Raw genomic sequence first — 20,523 nt, forward strand, 5'->3', positions numbered from 1 at the left:
AGCTATTAGATATTTCCCTATCATATTTATGATTTGAACTTCTTCCTAGGCAGTATATACTGTACTGTACATTGAATTAGGGTGATTCAAAAAAGAATATTCAATATCTTACTGGCAATTGAATTGAATTGAATAGTTGTCTGCAAGGAAGTGTATTTGGATTTTAAATTTGTCCTCTTTGCTCAATTATTTTAACCAGTTTGCCTTATTTTAGGTTAAAACCGAATGGAATCCCTCATGTTTTTATGAAAGCATGGTCTGTGTGTGTATGTGCTCCTGACTTAAGAATGAAGCCTGTAACATGTGGCTCTTAAGGGACTGCCAAAATCTGAAAAGATACCATTGTTTAATCCATTTCTAGCTGGTGTGAGACTTAAAGCTTTTCTTTCCTACTTTCCTCTAAAATAAAATAGGTAAGTCTAATTGTCACTCCTCTGTTCACCATGCCTTGAATGTGGGAGTCTGGAGGAGGCTGCCCATGGCACTGCCTGCCCCATGTTTCAGAACAGGAGCCTGCAACTCAGGACTGCTCACCAGTAGGGAGGGCAAGGCCTAGGGTTGTATGTCCCCACAGGTCAGCAGTAAGAGCCTAGGAATCTCTAGAGTGGGGCTCCCATCTCTCAGGCTCGGCCCACTCTCCAGATACTTGGACATGTGACCAGAGGTTTGGGATGAGGGGTGCCCCACAGTCCATGTGAAATAAAGAAAAAGTGTCTGAGGGGAAAAATGGTGAATAGCATTAGTGATCTATTATATGCCTAATCGGTAGTATGTGAATGGTGAGGAAAAATTTAGTTGAAAGAATTCCAGAACTTCTTTCTGATACTATCCAAATTCTAGAACCTCACTTGTATTTAAATTAAATAGTAAAGTTTTGAAGCCTTTACTTATTTGTCTAAAGTAGGAAACATTCCAAATGGAGAAAGAAAGCATTTCAGGGTCTTGTCTTGAATTTAAAACTTCTGTTTTCTTCTTTTCCTCCATACCTAAACCCTTTGATCATTTGAACATCCCTCCCTTTGATCATTACAGAGGACAAGAGAATTCCCAGATACCAGTTTCACAGGTAACCAAATTCTCCCATTCAGTAATGCTTTGCTTGGGGACCCTGGGGCCCATTAAGAGGTCCTTCTCTTTTCCGAGTTATTAAGCACTCGATATTTGCATTTGATTTTTATGTCACAATTACAGAAAAGGAAAAAATACAATTAGAATTCAAGAACAAAGAAATTTTGGAAAGTCACAAATTCATGGAAATTAAACAAAACACCTCCTAAATGACCAGTAGGTGAAAGAGAAACCATAGAAAATTCAGAAAGTACTTTCAGATGAATGAAAATGAAGTCACATGCCAAAGTTTATGGAATGCAGCTAAAGCAATCTTTAGGGAGAAATGTACAGCTGTAAACACCTATATTAAAAAAGATGAGGAATTCCCTGGTGGTCCACTGGTTAGGACTCCACGCTTCCGCTGCAGGGGACACGGGTTTGATCCCTGGTCCAGGAACTAAGATCCCGCATGCTGCATGGCGTGGCCGATAAGATAAGATAAAATAAAATTAAATAAAAATTTCAAGTCAATAACTAACCTTCCACATTAAGGCACTGAAAAAGAACAGCAATTAAACCTAAAACAAGCAGAAGGAAAGAAATAATAAAGATTAAAGCAGAAATTAATGACATAGAGAATAGAAAAATAATAGAGAAAAATCAGTGAAATCAAAAGTTGATTACATGAAGGGAACAAAAAATTGAGAAATATTTAGCTTAATTGACAAGAAAAAAATGAGAGAACACTTAAATTACTAAAATCAGAAATGAAAGAGGGGACATTGCTACAGACCTTGCAGAAATAAAATAGATTGTAAAGGAATACTATGAACAGTTGTATGCCAATGAACTGTACATCAATAAATTAGGTAATGAACATGAAATGGACAAACTCCTAGAAAGATGCAAACTACCAAAACTAAATGAAGAAAAGAAAGAATAGACCTATAACAAGCAAACAGATTAAATTACTAATCAAAAATTTTCCACAAGGAAGAGCCCAGGACTGGAAGTCTTCACTTATGAATTCTACCAAATATTTATTTATTTATTTATTTATTTATTATTATTTTTAAATATTTATTTATTTATTTATTTTCTTATTAGTCATCAATTTTATACACATCAGTGTACACATGTCAATCCCAATCTCCCAATTCATCACAGCACAACACCCACCCCCCACCACTTTCCCCCCTTGGTGTCCATACGTTTGTTCTCTACATCGGTGTCTCAATTTCTGCTCTGCAAACTGGTTCATCTGTACCATTTTCTAGGTTCCACATATATGCGTTAATATACGATATTTGTTTTTCTCTTTCTGACTTACTTCACTCTGTATGATAGTCTCTAGATGCATCCATGTCTCTCCAAATGACCCAATTTCATTCTTTTTACGGCTGAGTAATATTTCATTGTATATATGTACCACATCTTCTTTATCCATTCATCTGTCGATGGGCATTTAGGTTGCTTCCATGACCTGGCTATTGTAAATACTGCTGCAATGAACATTGGGGTGCATGTGTCTTTTTGAATTATGGTTTTCTCTGGGTATATGCCCAGTAGTGTATTGCTGGTTCATATGGTAATTCTATTTTTAGTTCTTTAAGGAACCTCCATACTGTTCTCCATAGTGGCTGTATCAATTTACATTCCCACCAGCAGTGCAAAGAGGGTTCCCTTTTCTCCACACCCTCTCCAACATTTGTTGTTTGTAGATTTTCTGATGATGCCCATTCTAACCGGTGTGAAGTGATACCTCATTGTAGTTTGGATTTGCATTTCTCTAATAATTAGTGATGTTGAGCAGCTTTTGATGTGCCTCTTGGCCATCTGTATGTCTTCTTTGGAGAAATGTCTATGTAGGTCTTTCCCCCATTTTTGGATTGGGTTGTTTGCTTTTTTAATATTGAGCTGCATGAGCCGTTTATATATTTTGGAGATTAATCCTTTGTCTGATGATTCATTTGCAAATATTTTCTCCCATTCTGAGGGTTGTCTTTTCGTCTTGTTTATGGTTTCTTTTTTTTTTTTTTTTTTAAATGGGAAATGACCTTTTCATTTATTTTTTATTTTTAGCACCTTTAATTATTATTTATTTATTTGGCTGTGTTGGGTCCTCGTTTCTGTGCGAGGGCTTCCTCTAGTTGCAGCAAGCGGGGGCCACTCCTCATCGCGATGCGCGGGCCTCTCAGTATCGCGGCCTCTCTTGTTGCGGAGCACAGGCTCCAGACGCGCAGGCTCAGCAGCTGTGGCTCACGGGCCCAGTTGCTCCGCGGCACGTGGGATCCTCCCAGACCAGGGCTCGAACCCGTGTGCCCTGCATCAAAAGGCAGACTCTCAACCACTGCGCCACCAGGGAAGCCCCTATGGTTTCTTTTGCTGTGAAAAAGGTTTTATGTTTCATTAGGTCCCATTTGTTTATTTTTGTTTTTATTTCCATTACTCTAGGAGATGGATTAAAAAATATCTTGCTGTGATTTATGTCAAAGAATGTTCTTCCTATGTTTTCCTCTAAGAGTTTTATAGTGTCCAGTCTTACATTTAGATCTCTAATCCATTTTGAGTTTATTTTTCTGTATGGTGTTAGGGAGTGTTCTAATTTCATTCTTTTACATGTAGCTGTCCAGTTTTCCCAGCACCACTTATGGAAAAGACTGTCTTTTCTCCACTGTATATCCTTGCCACCTTTGTCATAGATTAGTTGACCATAGGTGTGTGGGTTGATCTCTGGGCTTTCTATCCTGTTCCATTGATCTATATTTCTGTTTTTGTGCCAGTACCATATTGTTTTGATTACTGTAGCTTTGTAGTATAGTCTGAAGTCAGGGAGTCTGATTCCTCCAGCTCCATTTTTTTCCCTCAAGACTGCTTTGGCTGTTCGGGGTCTTCTGTGTCTCCATAAAAATTGTAAGATTCTTTGTTCTAGTTCTGTAAAAAATGCCATTGGTAATTTGATAGGGATTGCATTGAATCTGTAGATTGCTTTGGGTAGTATAGTCATTTTCCCAATATTGATCCTTCCAATCCAAGAACATGGTATATCTCTCCATCTGTTGGTATCATCTTTAATTTCTTTCATCAGTGTCTTATAGTTTTCTGCATACAGTTCTTTTGTCTCCCTAGGGTGCTTTGTATTTCTGTGGTGTCTGTTGTAACTTCTCCTTTTTCATTTCTAATTTTATTGATTTGAGTCCTCTCCCTCATTTTCTTAATGAGTCTGGCTAATGGTTTATCAATCTTGTTTATCTTCTTTAAGAACCAGCTTTTAGTTTTATTGATCTTTGCTATTGTTTTCTTTGTTTCTATTTCATTTATTTCTGCTCTGATATTGATGATTTCTTTCCTTCTGTTAACTTTGTGTTTTGTTTGTTCTTCTTTCTCTGGTTCCTTTAGGTGTAAGGTTAGATTGTTTATTGGAGATTTTTCTTGTTTCTTGAGGTAGGCTTGTATAGCTATAAACTTCTCTCTTAGAACTCTTTTGCTGCATCCCATAGATTTTGGATCGTCGTGTTTTCATTGTCATTTGTCTCTGGGTCTTTTTTGATTTCCTCTTTGATTTCTTCAGTGATCTCTTGGTTACTTAGTAACGTATTGTTTAGCCTCCATGTGTTTGTGTTTTTTACGTTTTCTTCCCTGTAATTGATATCTAATCTCATAGCGTTGTGGTCAGAAAAGATGCTTGATATGATTTCAATTTTCTTCAATTTACTGAGGCTTGATTTTTGACCAAAGATGTGATCTATCCTGGAGAATGTTCCATGCGCACTTGAGAAAAAAGTGTGATCTGCTGTTTTTGGATGGAATGTCCTATAAATATCAATCAAATCTAGTCTATTGTGTCATTTAAAGCTTGTGTTTCCTTATTAATTTTCTTTTTGGATGATCTGTCCATTGCTGTAAGTGAGGTGTTAAAGTCCCCCACTATTATTTTGTTATTGTAGATTTCCTCTTTTATAGCTCTTAGCAGTTGCTTTATGTATTGAGGTGCTCCTATGTTGGGTGCATATACATTTATAATTGTTACATCTTCTTCTTGGTTTGATCCCTTGATCATTACATAGGGTCCATCCTTGTCTCTTGTAATATTCTTTATTTTAAAGTCTATTTTATCTGATATGAGTATTGCTACTCCAGCTTTCTTTTGATTTCCATTTGCATAGAATATCTTTTTCCATCCCCTCACTTTCAGTCTGTATGTGTCCCTAGGTCTGAAGTGGGTCTCTTGTAGACAGCATATATATGGGTCTTGTTTTTGTATCCATTCAGCAAGCCTCTGTCTTTTGGTTGGAGCATTTAATCCATTCACATTTAAGGTAATTATTGATATGTCTGTTCCTATGACCATTTTCTTAATTGTTTTGGGTTTGTTTTTGTAGGTCGTTTTCTTCTCTTGTGTTTCCCACTTAGAGAAGTTCCTTTAGCATTAGTTGTAGAGCTGGTTTGGTGGTGCTGAATTCTCTTAGCTTTTGCTTGTCTGTAAAGCTTTTGATTTCTCCATCGAATCTGAATGAGATCCTTGCTGAGTAGAGTAATCTTGGTTGTAGGTTCTTCCCTTTCATCACTTTAAGTATATCATGCCACTCTCTTCTGGCTTGTAGAATTTCTGCTGAGAAATCAGCTGTTAGCCTTATGGGAGTTCCCTTGTATGTTATTTGTCGTTTTTCCCTTGCTGCTTTCAATAATTTTTCTTTGTGTTTAATTTTTGCCAATTTGATTACTATGTGTCTCGGCGTGTTTCTCCTTGGATTTATCCTGTATGGGACTGTCTGCGCTTCCTGGACTTGGGTGGATAATTCCTTTCCCATGTTAGGTAAGTTTTCGACTATAATCTCCTCATATATTTTCTCTGGTCCTTTCTCTCTCTCTTCTCCTTCTGGGACCCCTATAATGCAAATGTTCTTGCGTTTAATGTTGTCCCAGAGGTCTCTTAGGCCGTCTTCATTTCTTTTCATTCTTTTTTCTTTATTCTGTTCCACAGCAGTGAATTCCACCATTCTGTCTTCCAGGTCACTTATCCGTTCTTCTGCCTCAGTTATTCTGTTATTGATTCCTTCCAGTGTATTTTTCATTTCAGTTATTGTATCGTTCATCTCTGTTTGTTTGTTCTGTAATTCTTCTAGATCTTTGTTAAACATTTCTTGCATCTTCTTGATCTTTGCCTCCATTGTTTTTCCGAGGTCCTGGATCATCTTCACTATCATTATTGTGAACTCTTTTTCTGGAAGATTGCCTATCTCCATTTCATTTAGTTGTTTTTCTGGGGTTTTATCTTGTTTCTTCATCTGTTACATAGCCCTCTGCCTTTTCATCTTGTCTGTCTTTCTGTGAATGTGGTTTTTGTTCCACAGGCTGCAGGATTGTAGTTCTTCTTCCTTCTGCTTTCTGCCCTCTCTACCAAATATTTAAAGCAGAGTTAACACCAATCCTTCACAAACTCTTCCCAAAAGGTGGCATAGGAGGGAACACTTTCCAACACATTCTGTGAAGCCAGTACTACCCTGATACTGAAACCACACACAGACATCACAAAAAAGAATACTACAAACCAATATCTCATGTGAATATCGATGCAAGAGTCTTCAACAAAATTCAAGCAAACTGAATCCAGCATCATATTGAAAGGATTATACACCATGACCAAGTAGGACTTATCCCAGGAATGCAAGGTTGTTGTTTCATCTGAAAAATCAATTAATGTAATACACTTTATCAATAAAATATTTTTTTAAACAAAATGATCATTTCAGTAGATGCAGAAAAAGACTTTGACAAAATACATGACCCTTTCATGGTAAAACACTCAACAAGCTAGGATTGGAAGAGAACTTCCTAAACCTGGTAAAGGGTATCTACAAAAAACCCATAGCTAGCATCATACTTAATGGTGAAAGGCTGAATTCTTTACCCCTAAGATCAAGAATAAGGTGCGATATCTGTTCTTGCCACAGTAGGGCCCACAGCAAGCTTAGAGGGAGGGAGTTCTCCATGGTCGTGTCAGAAAGGGAAGTGCTTGTTCCATGTGGGGCTTATGACTGCATGGTCCCTCACCAGTTCACTTTTGATGTGCCACCGTGTCCTGTGAATCACTATGAGAATTGTGCTGTTTCCCCAGTAGAATTTTGATCTTAGAAACCACCCTTCCTAGAGCTTCTAGAGACAGGTGCTCCCAGCAGGAGGCTCAAGGTGCCCCTACCCTGCAAGGTGAACTGCTCAGGGTGCCCCTACACCTGCACCAGAAAAGTACACTCCACCAACCTCTTCCTCCCGTTGAAGACGATCAAGTGTGGTGGGAGGCAGGAGACCACCTGATTCATTAAGGATATGGCTGCAAACGGAACTCCTGCTCCACCAGCCTCCCACCTGCTCTGAAGCCTTGGCTGTAGCATGGAAATGTGAAGGAGGTGCCCTGGGACCACCAACTTCTAAAGCTCACTGGGCTTTGTCTTTGGTAAAGCAAATGCTAGACTCAAGAACATCTGAGGTTCTTTGATCCCAGGCAACAGGAACTGAATCTAAAAATGTATCAAAAAGATAAAGGAGTATATAGAAAAGATATGGAGTAGCTCCCAAAATTGAAGAGATGCTGAAAAGCATATTGGGGAGGGGATCTCGGAGGCATCTCCAGTGGACAGGACACTGCCTCCCCTCCAGGAGCTTCTCCACTGAGAGTCCACCTTCCTGGGGAAGGTCTGATGGGCCTGGCTTGGCTCCCATGCTCTCCAGTGGCATGGTGTAGACACCCAAAGGAAAACCGAGGTGTTGTTACCAGAAAAAAGAAGACGACACTGGGCAGGCAAAACCAGCAGACGTGTCCTCCACCCTGAACACATAGAGACATGCTGACGTCATGATCAAACAAAGACTAGGAAAGACCATCTAGCAGACGCTGTCCAGCTAGGACGAGTGCCGGCAAGTCTATTAGCAGGAGGGCTACTGTACTGGAAAATTCCTGTGTCCTGGTGAGAAAGGCAGCCTGACGGGAATGTTACTCTTGGATGTGAACTTTCAACATCAGCAGCCATATGATTCTCAAAGCATGAGAGTTTTTTTCCAAACTCTCAGTTCCTGGGTGTGGTACAACCTGTTACCAAACCCAGGCTTCTCCTGGTTATTTTAACCCCAAAATTGTACCAACACAAGTGCCAGTTCCTGGAGTGTAACCTGATCAGGTGTGATGGCTGAAAAGAAATGCCGCCAGGTTGTGATCTCATCAGCTGCTGGTTAAGCTCTATTCACTGTCCTTCTGCTTCCCTACTGCAAATTCAGTTTGTTCCTATAAATCCCAGAGAAACGTTTTTTCCTCTCAAAAGAATATTTGAAAATGAATTTATTGTAGAAACAGAGAATCTTAAAACTGAGGACCTGTGTGCTTCTTGCTAAGATGTAAATTATGGAGGTGGCAGAAATCCAGGGCAGGGTGGGAGTGAGCCAGTCCATTCCTGCCTGTCAGCAGTAAGGAGAGAAGGGAAAGGGGCTGGAAGTTGGAGTCATCACCCTATCTTACAGATGAAGACGTCAAGACACTTGGTTGTTAAGTAACTTACTCAAGGTCATACCCATAGCAAGCAGAACTCAAACCAAGGTTTTCCTACTTTAAGTCTTACGTACTTTCTGCTACACCATTCTCATTTTAAAAGTAGTACAACCTGCTTCTACCATGGCATGAAAAAGAACCCTTTTTGACCAGGGCATCTGTAAATAGATATTTTAAAATGGGACTGGAGAAGTCAGGAGATGGCATTGTAGTGGCCTTCGGCTCAGAGGGGGGTTGAGGGGAAGCCGTGGTGGCTGCCTTATCTGGAAGTGAAACACATGGTTTTAAAATTAAACAGTAGAGCAATTTTGCTAAACGCTGTAGCTGCTCAGTTTTCTGGCTTATTCTCAGTGTTATCTGGACCCATGCTGGAAAAGAAATTAAAATTCAGGAATTCTGCTGTCTAAGGGGTTTCAATGTGAAGGTGGCTTCCCAGGAGGCCTGTGTGTGTGTGTGTGGAGTGTTGGGGTGCAGGGAGCTGTGCTTGCAGGGGTGTAATCCTATGAATACCACGATGACTCCCTCTTGACCCCCAGCCAGGTGATGTCGGGCTCAGAGAGGCTGGGAGGGACCCTCAGACCCGAGGGAGCAGTGGCACAAGTTAAAGGGACGGGACAGGTGAGAGGTCGTCTGTGGCACAAGTCCAAGCTTTTCTGGGTAAGAAACTAAACCTGCCTATTCAGGGTTCAAACCCATAGCCTCTGACACTTCCGACGTGCCCACTGGGGCTGAACAATGAATTCGCCTGGGCTGGGCGCCATGTACAGGCAGGACACCTGTGTCACCCCTTTGTTTATTGTTTGCCTTCTTTTTCTTCCTCACAAGGGCAAGGACCTTGTCAGTGTCCTATTCACTCAGCAAACATTTGTAGAGCACCTGCTGTGTGCCAGGTGGGCACTGGAAACTTGGGTGTGCTGCTCTCTCTCCAGTGCCCACCAGCGTGCAGGGTTTAGGAGGGCTGGTGAGTCATTTGAACAGATGGACGGAAAGGGCCTCAGCCATCCCAGAATTGTTCACATCCATGGTCAGTGGCATTGTGTTGAAAATGAGGTTTCATTCCAGGGCCATGAGCATTTACACACTGTGGGGGCAGATGCTCCATTGACAGAGGGCAGAAGTCAGAGGCTGGCTTGGGATCCCCTGGTTAAATCATTCACCTTGCCTCAGCACAGTCATGGTGGATTTATCCATGCTGTGTCGTGCCCCCGTCCACCCTGACTTGATCTTGATCTGACTCTGACTTTGACTCGACCCTGAACCCTCCCAGTAGCCCTTCCCATTCCATTCTCTGAGCATCAGTTCCTGCAGAAATCTCTTAAATCTTTCCTTCACCCATCATGCTTTACTATGGCCTTTATTTAAATAGATTTGTTTCAAAGTTGGGAACAAAAGAGCATTATATCCTTATTATGTGGAGGAACCAAGGCACACAATTTGTTAGGCTCAGTAGCTAATCAGAGAAAGAGTGAAATGCTTTCTCCATATTACCCAGGGGTGGCCTCACATGGGGGGGTTACTGAGGACATGGACTTGGTCGAGGCAAGCATGGGTTCAGGTTCCAGAGCCACCACTAGCTACAGGCAAACTCATGGGCAGGTTACCTGATCTTACCACCTATAAATTGGGAAATTAGAACCTCTCTCATAGAAATCTTGAGACGATTAGGTGAAGTAATGCCTATAAATTCCTCCGTCCTGGGTAAGTACTCGATGAATGCTAGCCAAAACTATCATCCCTGCTAAGCTACAAAACTCTATTAATGATAAACATCAGCCAGCTGTTGGACCCCAGCATTTATGTGTTATCCATCATTTCTTAAGGCACCACACACACACACACACACACACACACAGACTTTTAATACAGTGTATAACTACACAATTTAAATAACCCATGGTGGTGTTTTCCAGGTAATGAAGGTTTGGGGGAAGGTCCTAGTTTATGCTAACATTTCCCTTCTTGTCAGAACAAGTTTATATAATTTACATGTATTTTAGGGTAAATAAAAACAGCAGAACCATCTTGAGTGGTTCATTTCTAACCTTATGAATATTTCTGAGCTCTGTATTTGTGGACCTCAGATAATATTGTCAGCAGGATGAGGGTAGGACTTGGGGAGGAAAAGGGATTATGAAAGGTATCAGCATCCTTCAAACCCCAAAGTTGGGTTATGGCTTAGTGAGTGACCGGAAGCTTCACAGATGTGTCCCCCTCAGTGGCTCAGTACAAAGCGGGCTGGAGAGGCAGTGGGAGTGAGAGTGATGAGGTTCTACTTGATGTGGATGGATGTGAAATGCTGACCTCTGCCAGCACCTCTGCCTGCTAACCTATATTTGAATTTAAATACCACTGAAGGAAGGAGCCTGGTGAAATATAAGTACATAATTTCCAAGAGGAACTCCTTATGGTGTTCAGAGCAGAAATTAACAGCACAGAGGTAATGAATGTGCTCTGACCCACACCAAGCACATGGCTCAGGCGTGTTTCCTTTCTGTGACTCCTAATCTGCTTCCTGGGAAGGGAGCACTCCCTGGCCACTTGGAGAGAGCTTGACACTAAATCTTGAGAACATTGAGGGAAAAACTTTCAGCTGCACCTGCTCACTGAGTTGTCAAGGAGGACAAATGTTGACCTAAGGGACAACCATGCTCCGAGAGCTAGTCAGAAACAAGCGTGGGCTTCGGGTGATGATCCTCATAGCACACGCAGTGGTTCTCCTATGCCAGAACCCCCTGGGGTCTTGTTGACCCACAGAGTGCCTGGCCCACCCCCAGAGTTTCTGATTCAGCAGATATAGGGAGGGATCTGAGACTGCATTTCTAACAAGCCTTCCGATGATGCTGGTTCAGGTACCATACTGAGAGCCACTGGCATATGGTAACAAAGGTTACTTGAAATTTTAACTCAAGAAGTATGATGAGAAAAATCAAGATTGGTGAATTGGGTTCTGTGACTTGAACTTGACAGCAGATGCAAAAATCCTCCAGTAGAACAAGTGTGTGGCTAATCTGGGAAGGAAAGGTAATCAGTTATCTTATCTTCTGGGGGCTGGAGGACTAGAAGGTCCAGAGCCCAGACCATTGAGGGGAGAGGGCAGCTGGGGCCAGAGACCCTACCAAAGTGAAATACAGGCGAGATTATCAAGGAGGCTCCAGGACTTACACAGCAGAGGCTCCCATGACTGGAGATGGAGATGGGGGCTCAGACAGCTGGTCGCCCAAGTTTATAGACAAAGCACTCCCCATTTGCTCTTCTCTCAGAAGATAAAGGATGCTGTGAAAATGTTCATCACTCTGACTTTAATTCTTACAAACCAGGAAGGAGGAGTCATTGGTAGGACAGTGACCAAAACCTGGAAAACTATGACTGATTGTATCATTCTGCAGCTTGCCACGGTAAGGAAAGGGAACTCTGAGCAAGATTCAGCACAGACCCCTCTGCTTTTAGAAAAGAGAATAAATAAAGGTCAAAGTAGAGCTAGTTCTGATTCCATAGCTAAAGAAAGTCAACACAGCTCAGCAGGTAGGGGAAATTCTGGAAGATTCAATTCAGATGCCATAATCATGGACAGACCCAATAACACATAAAGGGGGAGACAGACGCAGAACCAGGGGCTACCTGGAAGCCCTGGATTAGTCAGATGTAAAGGCCCAAGAACACCGGAGAAAGGGGCAGAGGGCAAGGGCAGGTAGAAAACAGTTTGGAACCTCAACAGATAGCTCAGCTCAGGCCAGACAGGCAGAGGCCTGCAAGCTGAGCCCTGCTTACAAAGTGTCTACAAAGATAGCTTTTTGTTTTTTATTAAATTAACCTTCACAGTAAGAAAAACTGGAAGATAAGCCAAGTAAGGCCAAAATCCTGCTCCAACCCACTGCTGCTTTTCAACATAAGAGAATGGAATTAAAACCGGGACAGGTAAAAGAAAGTACCAGAGCACGGTAGCCAGGAGCAGTACAGAGAAGGTGGAGCCTGAGCCCCAGGAAACAGTTTGTATCCAAGTTCAAGAATGAGGGCTCAGCTGCTGGGTTCCCATCCCAGCTTCACAGTTGCCGCTGGGGGACCTCAGCCAGGCCACTCAGCCTTTGTAAAACAGGGGACATAGGTAGCACCCACCTCATAAGGCTGTCATGAGAATTATATGAGTTAATAGAAATAAATTGCTTAGGAGAGCTCTTGGCACACAGTAAGTGCTAAATATGTCTTTTTTATGATCACTGTCATCATCACGATTTTTCAGAAGTGTCCAAAACCCCATTCCGGGAAGAAATTCAATCCAAGATGCTACAGAACTCTACAGATGTTACCTCCAAGGCTCTGCCGATTGGTTCTATGAAATTGTGGCTGATGAGAGAAGAGCCAGAAATCTGAGGGTGGGTTTCAATTTCCCAACCGGATAAATGGGCAAGTCCGAGGAATGCAGCGTCAGCCTGCTGTCAACCCCTGGCACAACTGGAGGACAAATCAACGGTTTAGATGGATGGTTTGTGTGCACTTTAGAAAAGAAGGCTGTGCGCACACCCTAAATGAGGGAGGGTTAATGAGAACACTCAGTGCCTGTCAGACAGTGTTATTAGGGCGTGGGTCAGGTCGGCAGAACACTTAGCAGAACTCCATGATTATCGCTGTGGATGAAGCAGGAAAACAGGCGGGCTGATGGCCTGTCACCATGGGGCTGCCACTAGACCCAGGTCTCCTCCATCTGTGTCTAGGGCGGCCCCTGGTGGGTCTGTCTGCAGCACTGCCTGTGGAGTTGTCAGCCTCCTGTCATGTGACTCTTCTGGGCAGGGCTCCATGGTGGGGGCTGCCATGCGATCAGGAAGCTCCACAGAAACCTGTGGCTGTTCAGTGGTAGGGCTTCTCCCGGAACCCGGCACCCACTCTGCTCTCCCTCCCTTCCATCCTCCACCCACTCCTTGTGGTTCCAGCGAGGGGCACACAGACTCCCAGTTCTCAGTGATTGTAAGGGTATGTTGTTACAGGACAGAAGACAGGGAAGAAGAATGTGCACTGAAGTTTTTATAGCTAGCAAAACTGTCCTTCAAGTATCAAGGCTTTAGAAAAACAGTTTTAAATATGCAGAAGCTTAGGATACTGAGCCCATGAGCCCTTCTTGAGGAAGCTACCAGACCAGGACTCAGCAACTTTTTCTTTAAAGTGAAGATATTAAATATTTTAGCTCTGTAAGCCATGTGATCTCTGTCATAACTACTCAACTCTATCGTGGTAACACAAAAGCAGCCATAGACAATAGATAAACAAATGGGCAGGGCTGTGTTCCAATAAAACTTTATTTACAAAAACAAGTGTCAGAAGGGATTGAGCCCTCAGGCCATAGTTTGCCAACTCCTGTATGATAGGATGCTCTTCATCTAACTGAGAGATGGCTGGGGACACTTTGATAACAGGGCTGATGGTGGACATTTTAAAATGTTTAATTGTAGAGGCAAAACTAAAGCAAAGATGGAGATAGGAATATTTAACAATGAAGATATAACAGTAATGAATATTTATGCCCCAAATAACACAGCAACTACTATGTAAAGCCTAAACCACAGGAGGTGCAAAGAAATATAGATAGAAATTTATTGGGTATAGGTGACTCTTAATATAAGACAGATCAAGTGGCAAGTAAATAAAAAATAAGGAAGGATATAAAAGACCTAAACAACATAATCAGTAAGATAAATCAGATATATCAAATACTACACCCTGATAATATAGAAAACACCCTTTTCTCAAATGCACAAAGAAAACATCAGTAGGTTCCTAGAAGTAGAAATAGTAAAAACAATAGCCTCTGATCACAAAGCAATAGAGTTGGAAATTAATAAAAAAGATTTTTAAAGTGCAAAAGTCCCCTCTACCTGGAAATAAAAATTTACAGGATACAACACCCACATTTGGCAGTAATTCAAAAGTGGGGAGACCTGGAGATGTCCACTGACATTAAGCTCAGCCTGAGCATTTAAAGCTGTTCCTTCATTCACTCATTTAACCGATTTAACTGAGCAACAGTTGAGACTAACCTAAGATGAAGAGGCTCCTCTCTGCCTTTCAGAGCTTGCTTTGGGTGGGAAAGACTGATAGGGAAATAAGGCAGCTCCAGCCCTGTGGGAGAGCTCGTGACTAGGGCACGAGACAGATGCCCAGCTGGGATTCGTGTGGATGTGTTGAGGTACCAGGAAGCAGTAGCTGTGCCAGATCACAATAGGACTGGGTGGAGTGTGGGGGAGAGCCCCCCTCACCTCTCACTGGCTGTGTGACCCTGAGCAGGTTACTTCACAGGAGCCTCCCTTTCCTCATCTCACTGGGAATCAACATCTGGCATGGAGAAGGGTCCAATTAGTGTGTTCTTACTGCTTATTGACTTGAAGCTGGTCAGGTTATAACTGGAGAGTGTATTTGTTAGGGCCACATTCTAACGAAACATTGGCTGGCTATGTCCGCAGCAGGAGATGGGGGTCAAGGGTGAATGGCCCGGATACTGATGCCTCATGAAGAACAACTGAAAGGGTATGTACATTGATTAAAAAAAAGAAGACTAGGGCTTCCCTGGTGGCGCAGTGGTTGAGAATCTGCCTGCTAATGCAGGGGACACGGGTTCGAGCCCTGGTCTGGGAAGATCCCACATGCCGCGGAGCAACTGGGCCCGTGAGCCACAGCTACTGAGCCTGCGCGTCTGGAGCCTGTGCTCCGCAACAAGAGAGGCCGCGATAGTGAAGAGGTCCGCGCACCGCGATGAAGAGTGGCCCCCGCTTGCCGCAACTGAAGAAAGCCCTCGCACAGAAACGAAGATCCAACACAGCCAAAAATAAATATAAAAATAAATAAATAAATAAGACCCAGTGCAACCAAATAAATAAATTAATTTAAAAAAAAAAAAAAAAGAAGACTAAAGGAAGACCTCGAAAGATTTCAGAGACCTTCTTGCCCTGGTGCCTTTATATACTTTGTGTCATCATCTAGAGAACAAGCATACCTACTCTGGTGCTTCAACAGGCTAGTGGGACAGACATTCCGGTCATAGTGTAATGACCTCCCTGTCATACACAGATCTGAGCAGCCCCTGCTGGTCTTCTGAATGCATCACTCATCACCTTGGATCCAGGACTTCAACTTCTGCCCTTTGGAAATCATCCAAAATATAATGGACAAAATTGGCAACCACCCAAATGTCCAACAAGTATGCACTAGTTAAGTAATATGGCTCTATCTATACAGTGGAGTGTTATGCAAGCATTAAAAATCACTCTTGAGAAAATATTTTTGATCTCATAGGAATTGCTTCTGCTATCAAGAGTGAAATAGGCAAAATAGTAAATGATTTGCTTATAGTATAACATCATTAAAGAAAATATGTTTAGAAGACTAGGATCATGTATGTTCTTTGGTTTTCTTGCTTTATATTTTTATGTACCTTCCAGATTTTCTACAATGTGCATGAATTATACTTATCATTTCTACTAAGTAAACAAAAAATATGGCTCTAGAAGAGATTCCTAAAATGAGTGAAAGTGTAGACAGAGATACCCTGGGGACCAGCACAAAGATCATTTTAGGAAGCTCTGGATCACTTCTCAATTTTCTTCATTGACAACCATGGAATTCAATTAAACTCACAAAACATTTGTTGCATCCTTAACAAGCACAAGGCTCTGTGCTAGAAACTTTCATTCAGAAGAGCCAGAGACAAGGATCATTCACAGCAAAATGTGACCAGGCCTTTGAGGGCAAAGGGAAGGGAGTCTGAACTCTGAGTGACTCCAAATATTTTGCCAGGGACTGGGACATTCTCTACAATTTTCTAAATAAAATTTTCTTTCGTTTGCCTAAAAGTAAAACTTGACAACATGCAACACTTGGAGAAGGAGGGAAAATATGTCACAGAACTCAGTCCAACAAGACTTGCTGTACTGTAGAAATCTTTTCTCTCTGGTTCTCAATGGTGGAGTGGGGGGGCGGCCAGTCTCGTATGCCCGTGTTGGTGGGAAATCCTTAAAGCCCAATTAGACAGAGACACCTTTGCAGAACAGACACTTAGGAACCTGTTTTTACAAATCAAGGAGAAGCAACAATGATCTAGTGAAAATAGATCATTCTGACACGATACTTGCTGAAAAAAAATCTCAAAAGCATGCAGGGGGATTTCATGCCATAGACTTAATAATGCCAGAAATAAAATGAATCTCTTTACTTTCTACTTGGAAGGCTCAGGAACATGGTTTCTGTAGCTCATTAGCTATTAAAATTATTAACAAATTATTATTTTCAATTGAAAGTGGTTATGGTATTCATTATTTCCTCTCATGCCAAGACTCTCTTTAGTCTACTCAGAACATGAATTGTCCAAAGCAATCCAAAGTTTCTAAATAGTTTTGGACCAGGTTCACTGACTTTGGCCCAGGAAGCCACTCAGGGTTGAGTGGCTAAAGGAATCCGTTACGTAATTTATTGAGAACTTAATTGAGACTAATTATTATCTCTCATTGCCTTGCCTGAAGAACATCTGCCCAGCATCTGCTGTGACTCCATTTGGTTGGGATGTTTGAATTTTTCTGTGAAGTGAAATAAGGGGCATGAATATTTTATTGTGGATTTATCCCACTGTAACTTTTTATAGGAAACTGCTGGTTGTTTTATTAGCCAGCAGCGTTAATAGACAGTGTCTCTCCTGCTGGAGCCAAGGTTTGGGGTGTACTCAGAACACACTGCCTTAGCAAGATCTGCCCCTGAGAAGGAGGTGGGCGGGTCTGTGAAATATGTGGCTAAGTCAGTGTTTGGGAGCAGGGGGTGCAGATCCTGGACTGTTTTGTGATGTGCCCGCTAAGACCCAGGTCCATCCAGAAGGGGACACAAGTTGATAACAGGTTGACCGTATATGACCGATCACTGGCATATCCATGTGAGAAATGAATAGGAGCCATTCACCCCATTTCACAGAGGGAAAAACAAAGTTTCAGAAGTTCAGCAGCCAAGATCATCAAAGACTTAGTGAGCCCAAACTAGAACCGAGCCTCTTGCCTCCTAGGAGGCTCCTGGCCATGACGAGGTGAGGATATTCTTAGGGGAAACAATATCCTTCACACTGTTTGGGAACCAGGGGCAGAAGAGGGCATATCCAGGACCACCGGAAGAGCTCCTGGAGGGGCAAGTACTTGAGATTGGACAACTGAGAGAAGTGAGGAGGCTGTGCAGGCAGAGGGAATAGTGTCTGAGTCTCCAGGTCTGGGAATATCAAGCAGTCTGGAGAGGGAGGAACACATGGGGCCAACCAAAGCCAGGTGGGTAAGGCTGGTCCTCCTACCTTGATCTGTCCTGTCTTATTTTCCTTAGTGCAGAGTCTTATTTTTGTTTGCTTTCATATATTCATGAAAACATCTGCAATCCCTAGTGGGATGATGGAGGAGCATGGGATGAAGGAATGACTAAATTATCAGACTGGGCCTTGAGTGCAACTGGCCCCTTGAGTGGGACTTCAGGATGTGAAAGACAGTAAGCACTAGGGAGCCATCGAAGGTTTTAGAGTGAGGAAGTCACATGACTGAAGCCATGGCAGAGGTGCACAGACTACTTGGAAGGAAAAAGAGATCCCATGGTGGGGAGGCCAGTTAGGAAACTGTTACAATACCCCAGGCAAGGGTTGCCATGGAAATGGGGAAGAGAGGCAGATTTAGATCCCTTATGGGGGTTGGCTTGGTGGCACTTAGCAGCTGCTTGGACATGGCTCAGGGAGCAGTCCAAGCTGCCCTGTAACCCTGCATGGTTGGTCTCTGGAAAAGGAGGGGCTGCCAGTTTTGGCAGTGGGGCAAAGAGGAATGGTTTGTGACCTTGCCTACCCAGAACCAGAGGTGTGGTGGGACCCCTGCTGTCCTCTAGGTTGTCACTCACACAGGCCTGGAGTTCCCAAGGTGGAGAGTCAGGAGGCCTGTGCATCAAAATACCGATGGAAATCATAAGTAAGCTCTGGGAAAAGGAAAGAGAAAGGGAAGGGAAGGGAAGGGAAGGGAAAGGAAAGGAAGGGAAGGAAAGAAGGGCCATGGGAACAAGGGAGCCCAAGACTGAACAAGGGGAGGGCTGAGATTCCTTGGAGAACAGAGGAGGAGGAGGCTTCAGAGAAGTAGAAGGCAGGTGGCAAGAGCTCCCAGGACCTGAGAAGTCAAGGAGGAACGAGCAAAAATCAGGCAGAGCAGTTGCCAGGGACAGAAGTGTCAAAACTGTCATCTACACTAAGGATTGTTGTGACAAGTTATGCTCACCAAAGACGCTTCGTCATTTTAGTTAATGCGGGAAGGAAGACGCCGCAGGATGCCAGCCACCAAGCAGGATTGGGGCCCCACATCACCGGCCACCTCCACATGGCTCTGGCCTGGATGTCTGTCACCCCTGGGGAATTTCTTCCCAGGCGCACTGTGGACATGACCTTTACAAGCCACACCAGCAGGGCCACCACTTCTAATACAGCAGCATGTTATGAGGCACCAGGGATTCGAAATAGACCAACAAAGTGTAACCGTGGAGGCTGTTGTCCAGGGGCCTGGCTGGCTCCTGCCTGCTCTGGGGGTGTCCGGAAGCGCCTTTGGCAGGAGGGGCACAGGGAGCAAATGTGAGGCTTGAAATTAAAGATAGTCGTGTGTGGGGAAGCGGGCAGAGCTGTAAATTCCCTTGCTCATAAAGCTGCACGCCAGAACCCTTGCAGGGCGAGCTTGGAGACAGAGTCAGCCAGCTTTTCAGGCTGGTCGTGTTGGCGCCCTGCCCCTGCCCCTCTGAGCACAACGGCCTTTCCCCTCTGTACCCCTTCCAGAAGACACAGAGCTGGCTCACTCCAACTCTGGAGAACTCCCCCTAGGAACATTTTCAGAGAATCTTGTGAAATTCTGAGCATTTTCATAGCCAAAGCGAGGCAGTGGCGGGGTGGAATGTCAGGGAGGTCTGCTTGCATGTTTTCATGTTGAATAATTTTGTGGGGCTGGGCAGCTGGGCCAGCTGGGCAGGGGCTCCTGCTGGCGTTACTCAGGCCTCTGGGTATTTCTACAGCCCACTCTTCAGGATTTTGGTGTTGGTTTCGAATTGGTACCACTCAGACTGCTGTCTTGGGAAAACCATGTCACATCATGAATCTGGGGGAGTCTTTTTTTTCCTAATCGTTTTAGGACAAAATTCTTGGGACTCACCTATTAAGCCAACCAAAAGACAAATTACAGGAAGGTGGGGACAAAGCATTGACGGAGGACCCGTGTGGCGAGCCAGTGGTATAGAGTGGCCTCTTCAGGTCAGAGCCAGAGGAAGACACACATCCAGCCTCTCTGGTTTAGGTTCAGAACCACCATAGCTGCCTCCTTGGAAAATTAAAGTGAGAAGTCCTAGACCAGAGGCTGTGGAACCAAATTCCACAGCAGACATGGCTTGGCCTGCACAGGCGTCTTAAGGTTTTAGAGTTCATTTCCAACATTTTAAAACCAGATTGCAATAAGACTCTGAATTTTCAACATTACTTTTAAAAAGGAAAGATGTGGCAATACTTGACCCACATGGCAACTGTGGGCTGGAGCCCGGTGGCTCCCAGGACAGGCACCGTGTTCATTCTCAGTTGACCACAGTCGCTGCCACTCTCAGAAGTCAAGGTCAGTTAGTACATACTGACCTGGCTCTGGGTTGTGTAAGCATTTTTCTTATAAAAATGTTTATATGTACAGAAAAGTCTGAGTTTAACTAATAAACAACTATGCCCACACCTCCCAATTTTAACAGATTTTCATGATTGCCATATTTTAAGTAATCTAAAGTAATAGCATGTTATTAAAATAATATAATACAGATACATTAAAAGTCCCCCTTGACCCCTCCCAGTGCTATTCTTCTCCCCTCCTCCATTAGTGGGTATGCTTCCCCCGCTAATTTTCAAACTTTTACCATATATGCATATATCCACAAAC

General features: G+C 43.2%; 1 protein-coding gene across 15 annotated transcripts in view; it reads left to right on the plus strand.

Annotated features, from left to right (window-relative positions):
* Positions 1-20,523, plus strand: part of ADAMTS17 (ADAM metallopeptidase with thrombospondin type 1 motif 17) — a 354,337-nt gene that overhangs the window by 272,397 nt on the left and 61,417 nt on the right. The window contains exon 21 of one of the 15 annotated variants that reach the window (XM_082385141.1): positions 1,033-3,037. The exons of 13 other annotated variants lie outside the window; for them this stretch is intronic. In XM_082385141.1, the coding sequence (XP_082241267.1) occupies positions 1,033-1,150 (118 nt within the window). In that variant the 3' untranslated portion in view covers positions 1,151-3,037. Of the gene's footprint in view, positions 1-1,032; positions 3,038-15,643; positions 18,862-20,523 lie in introns of those variants that run through there. One more of the 15 variants, XM_082385143.1, reaches the window with a different exon arrangement.

The sequence above is a fragment of the Balaenoptera borealis genome (assembly GCF_965194805.1).
Source record: "Balaenoptera borealis genome assembly, chromosome: 3".
Taxonomy (NCBI): domain Eukaryota; kingdom Metazoa; phylum Chordata; class Mammalia; order Artiodactyla; family Balaenopteridae; genus Balaenoptera; species Balaenoptera borealis.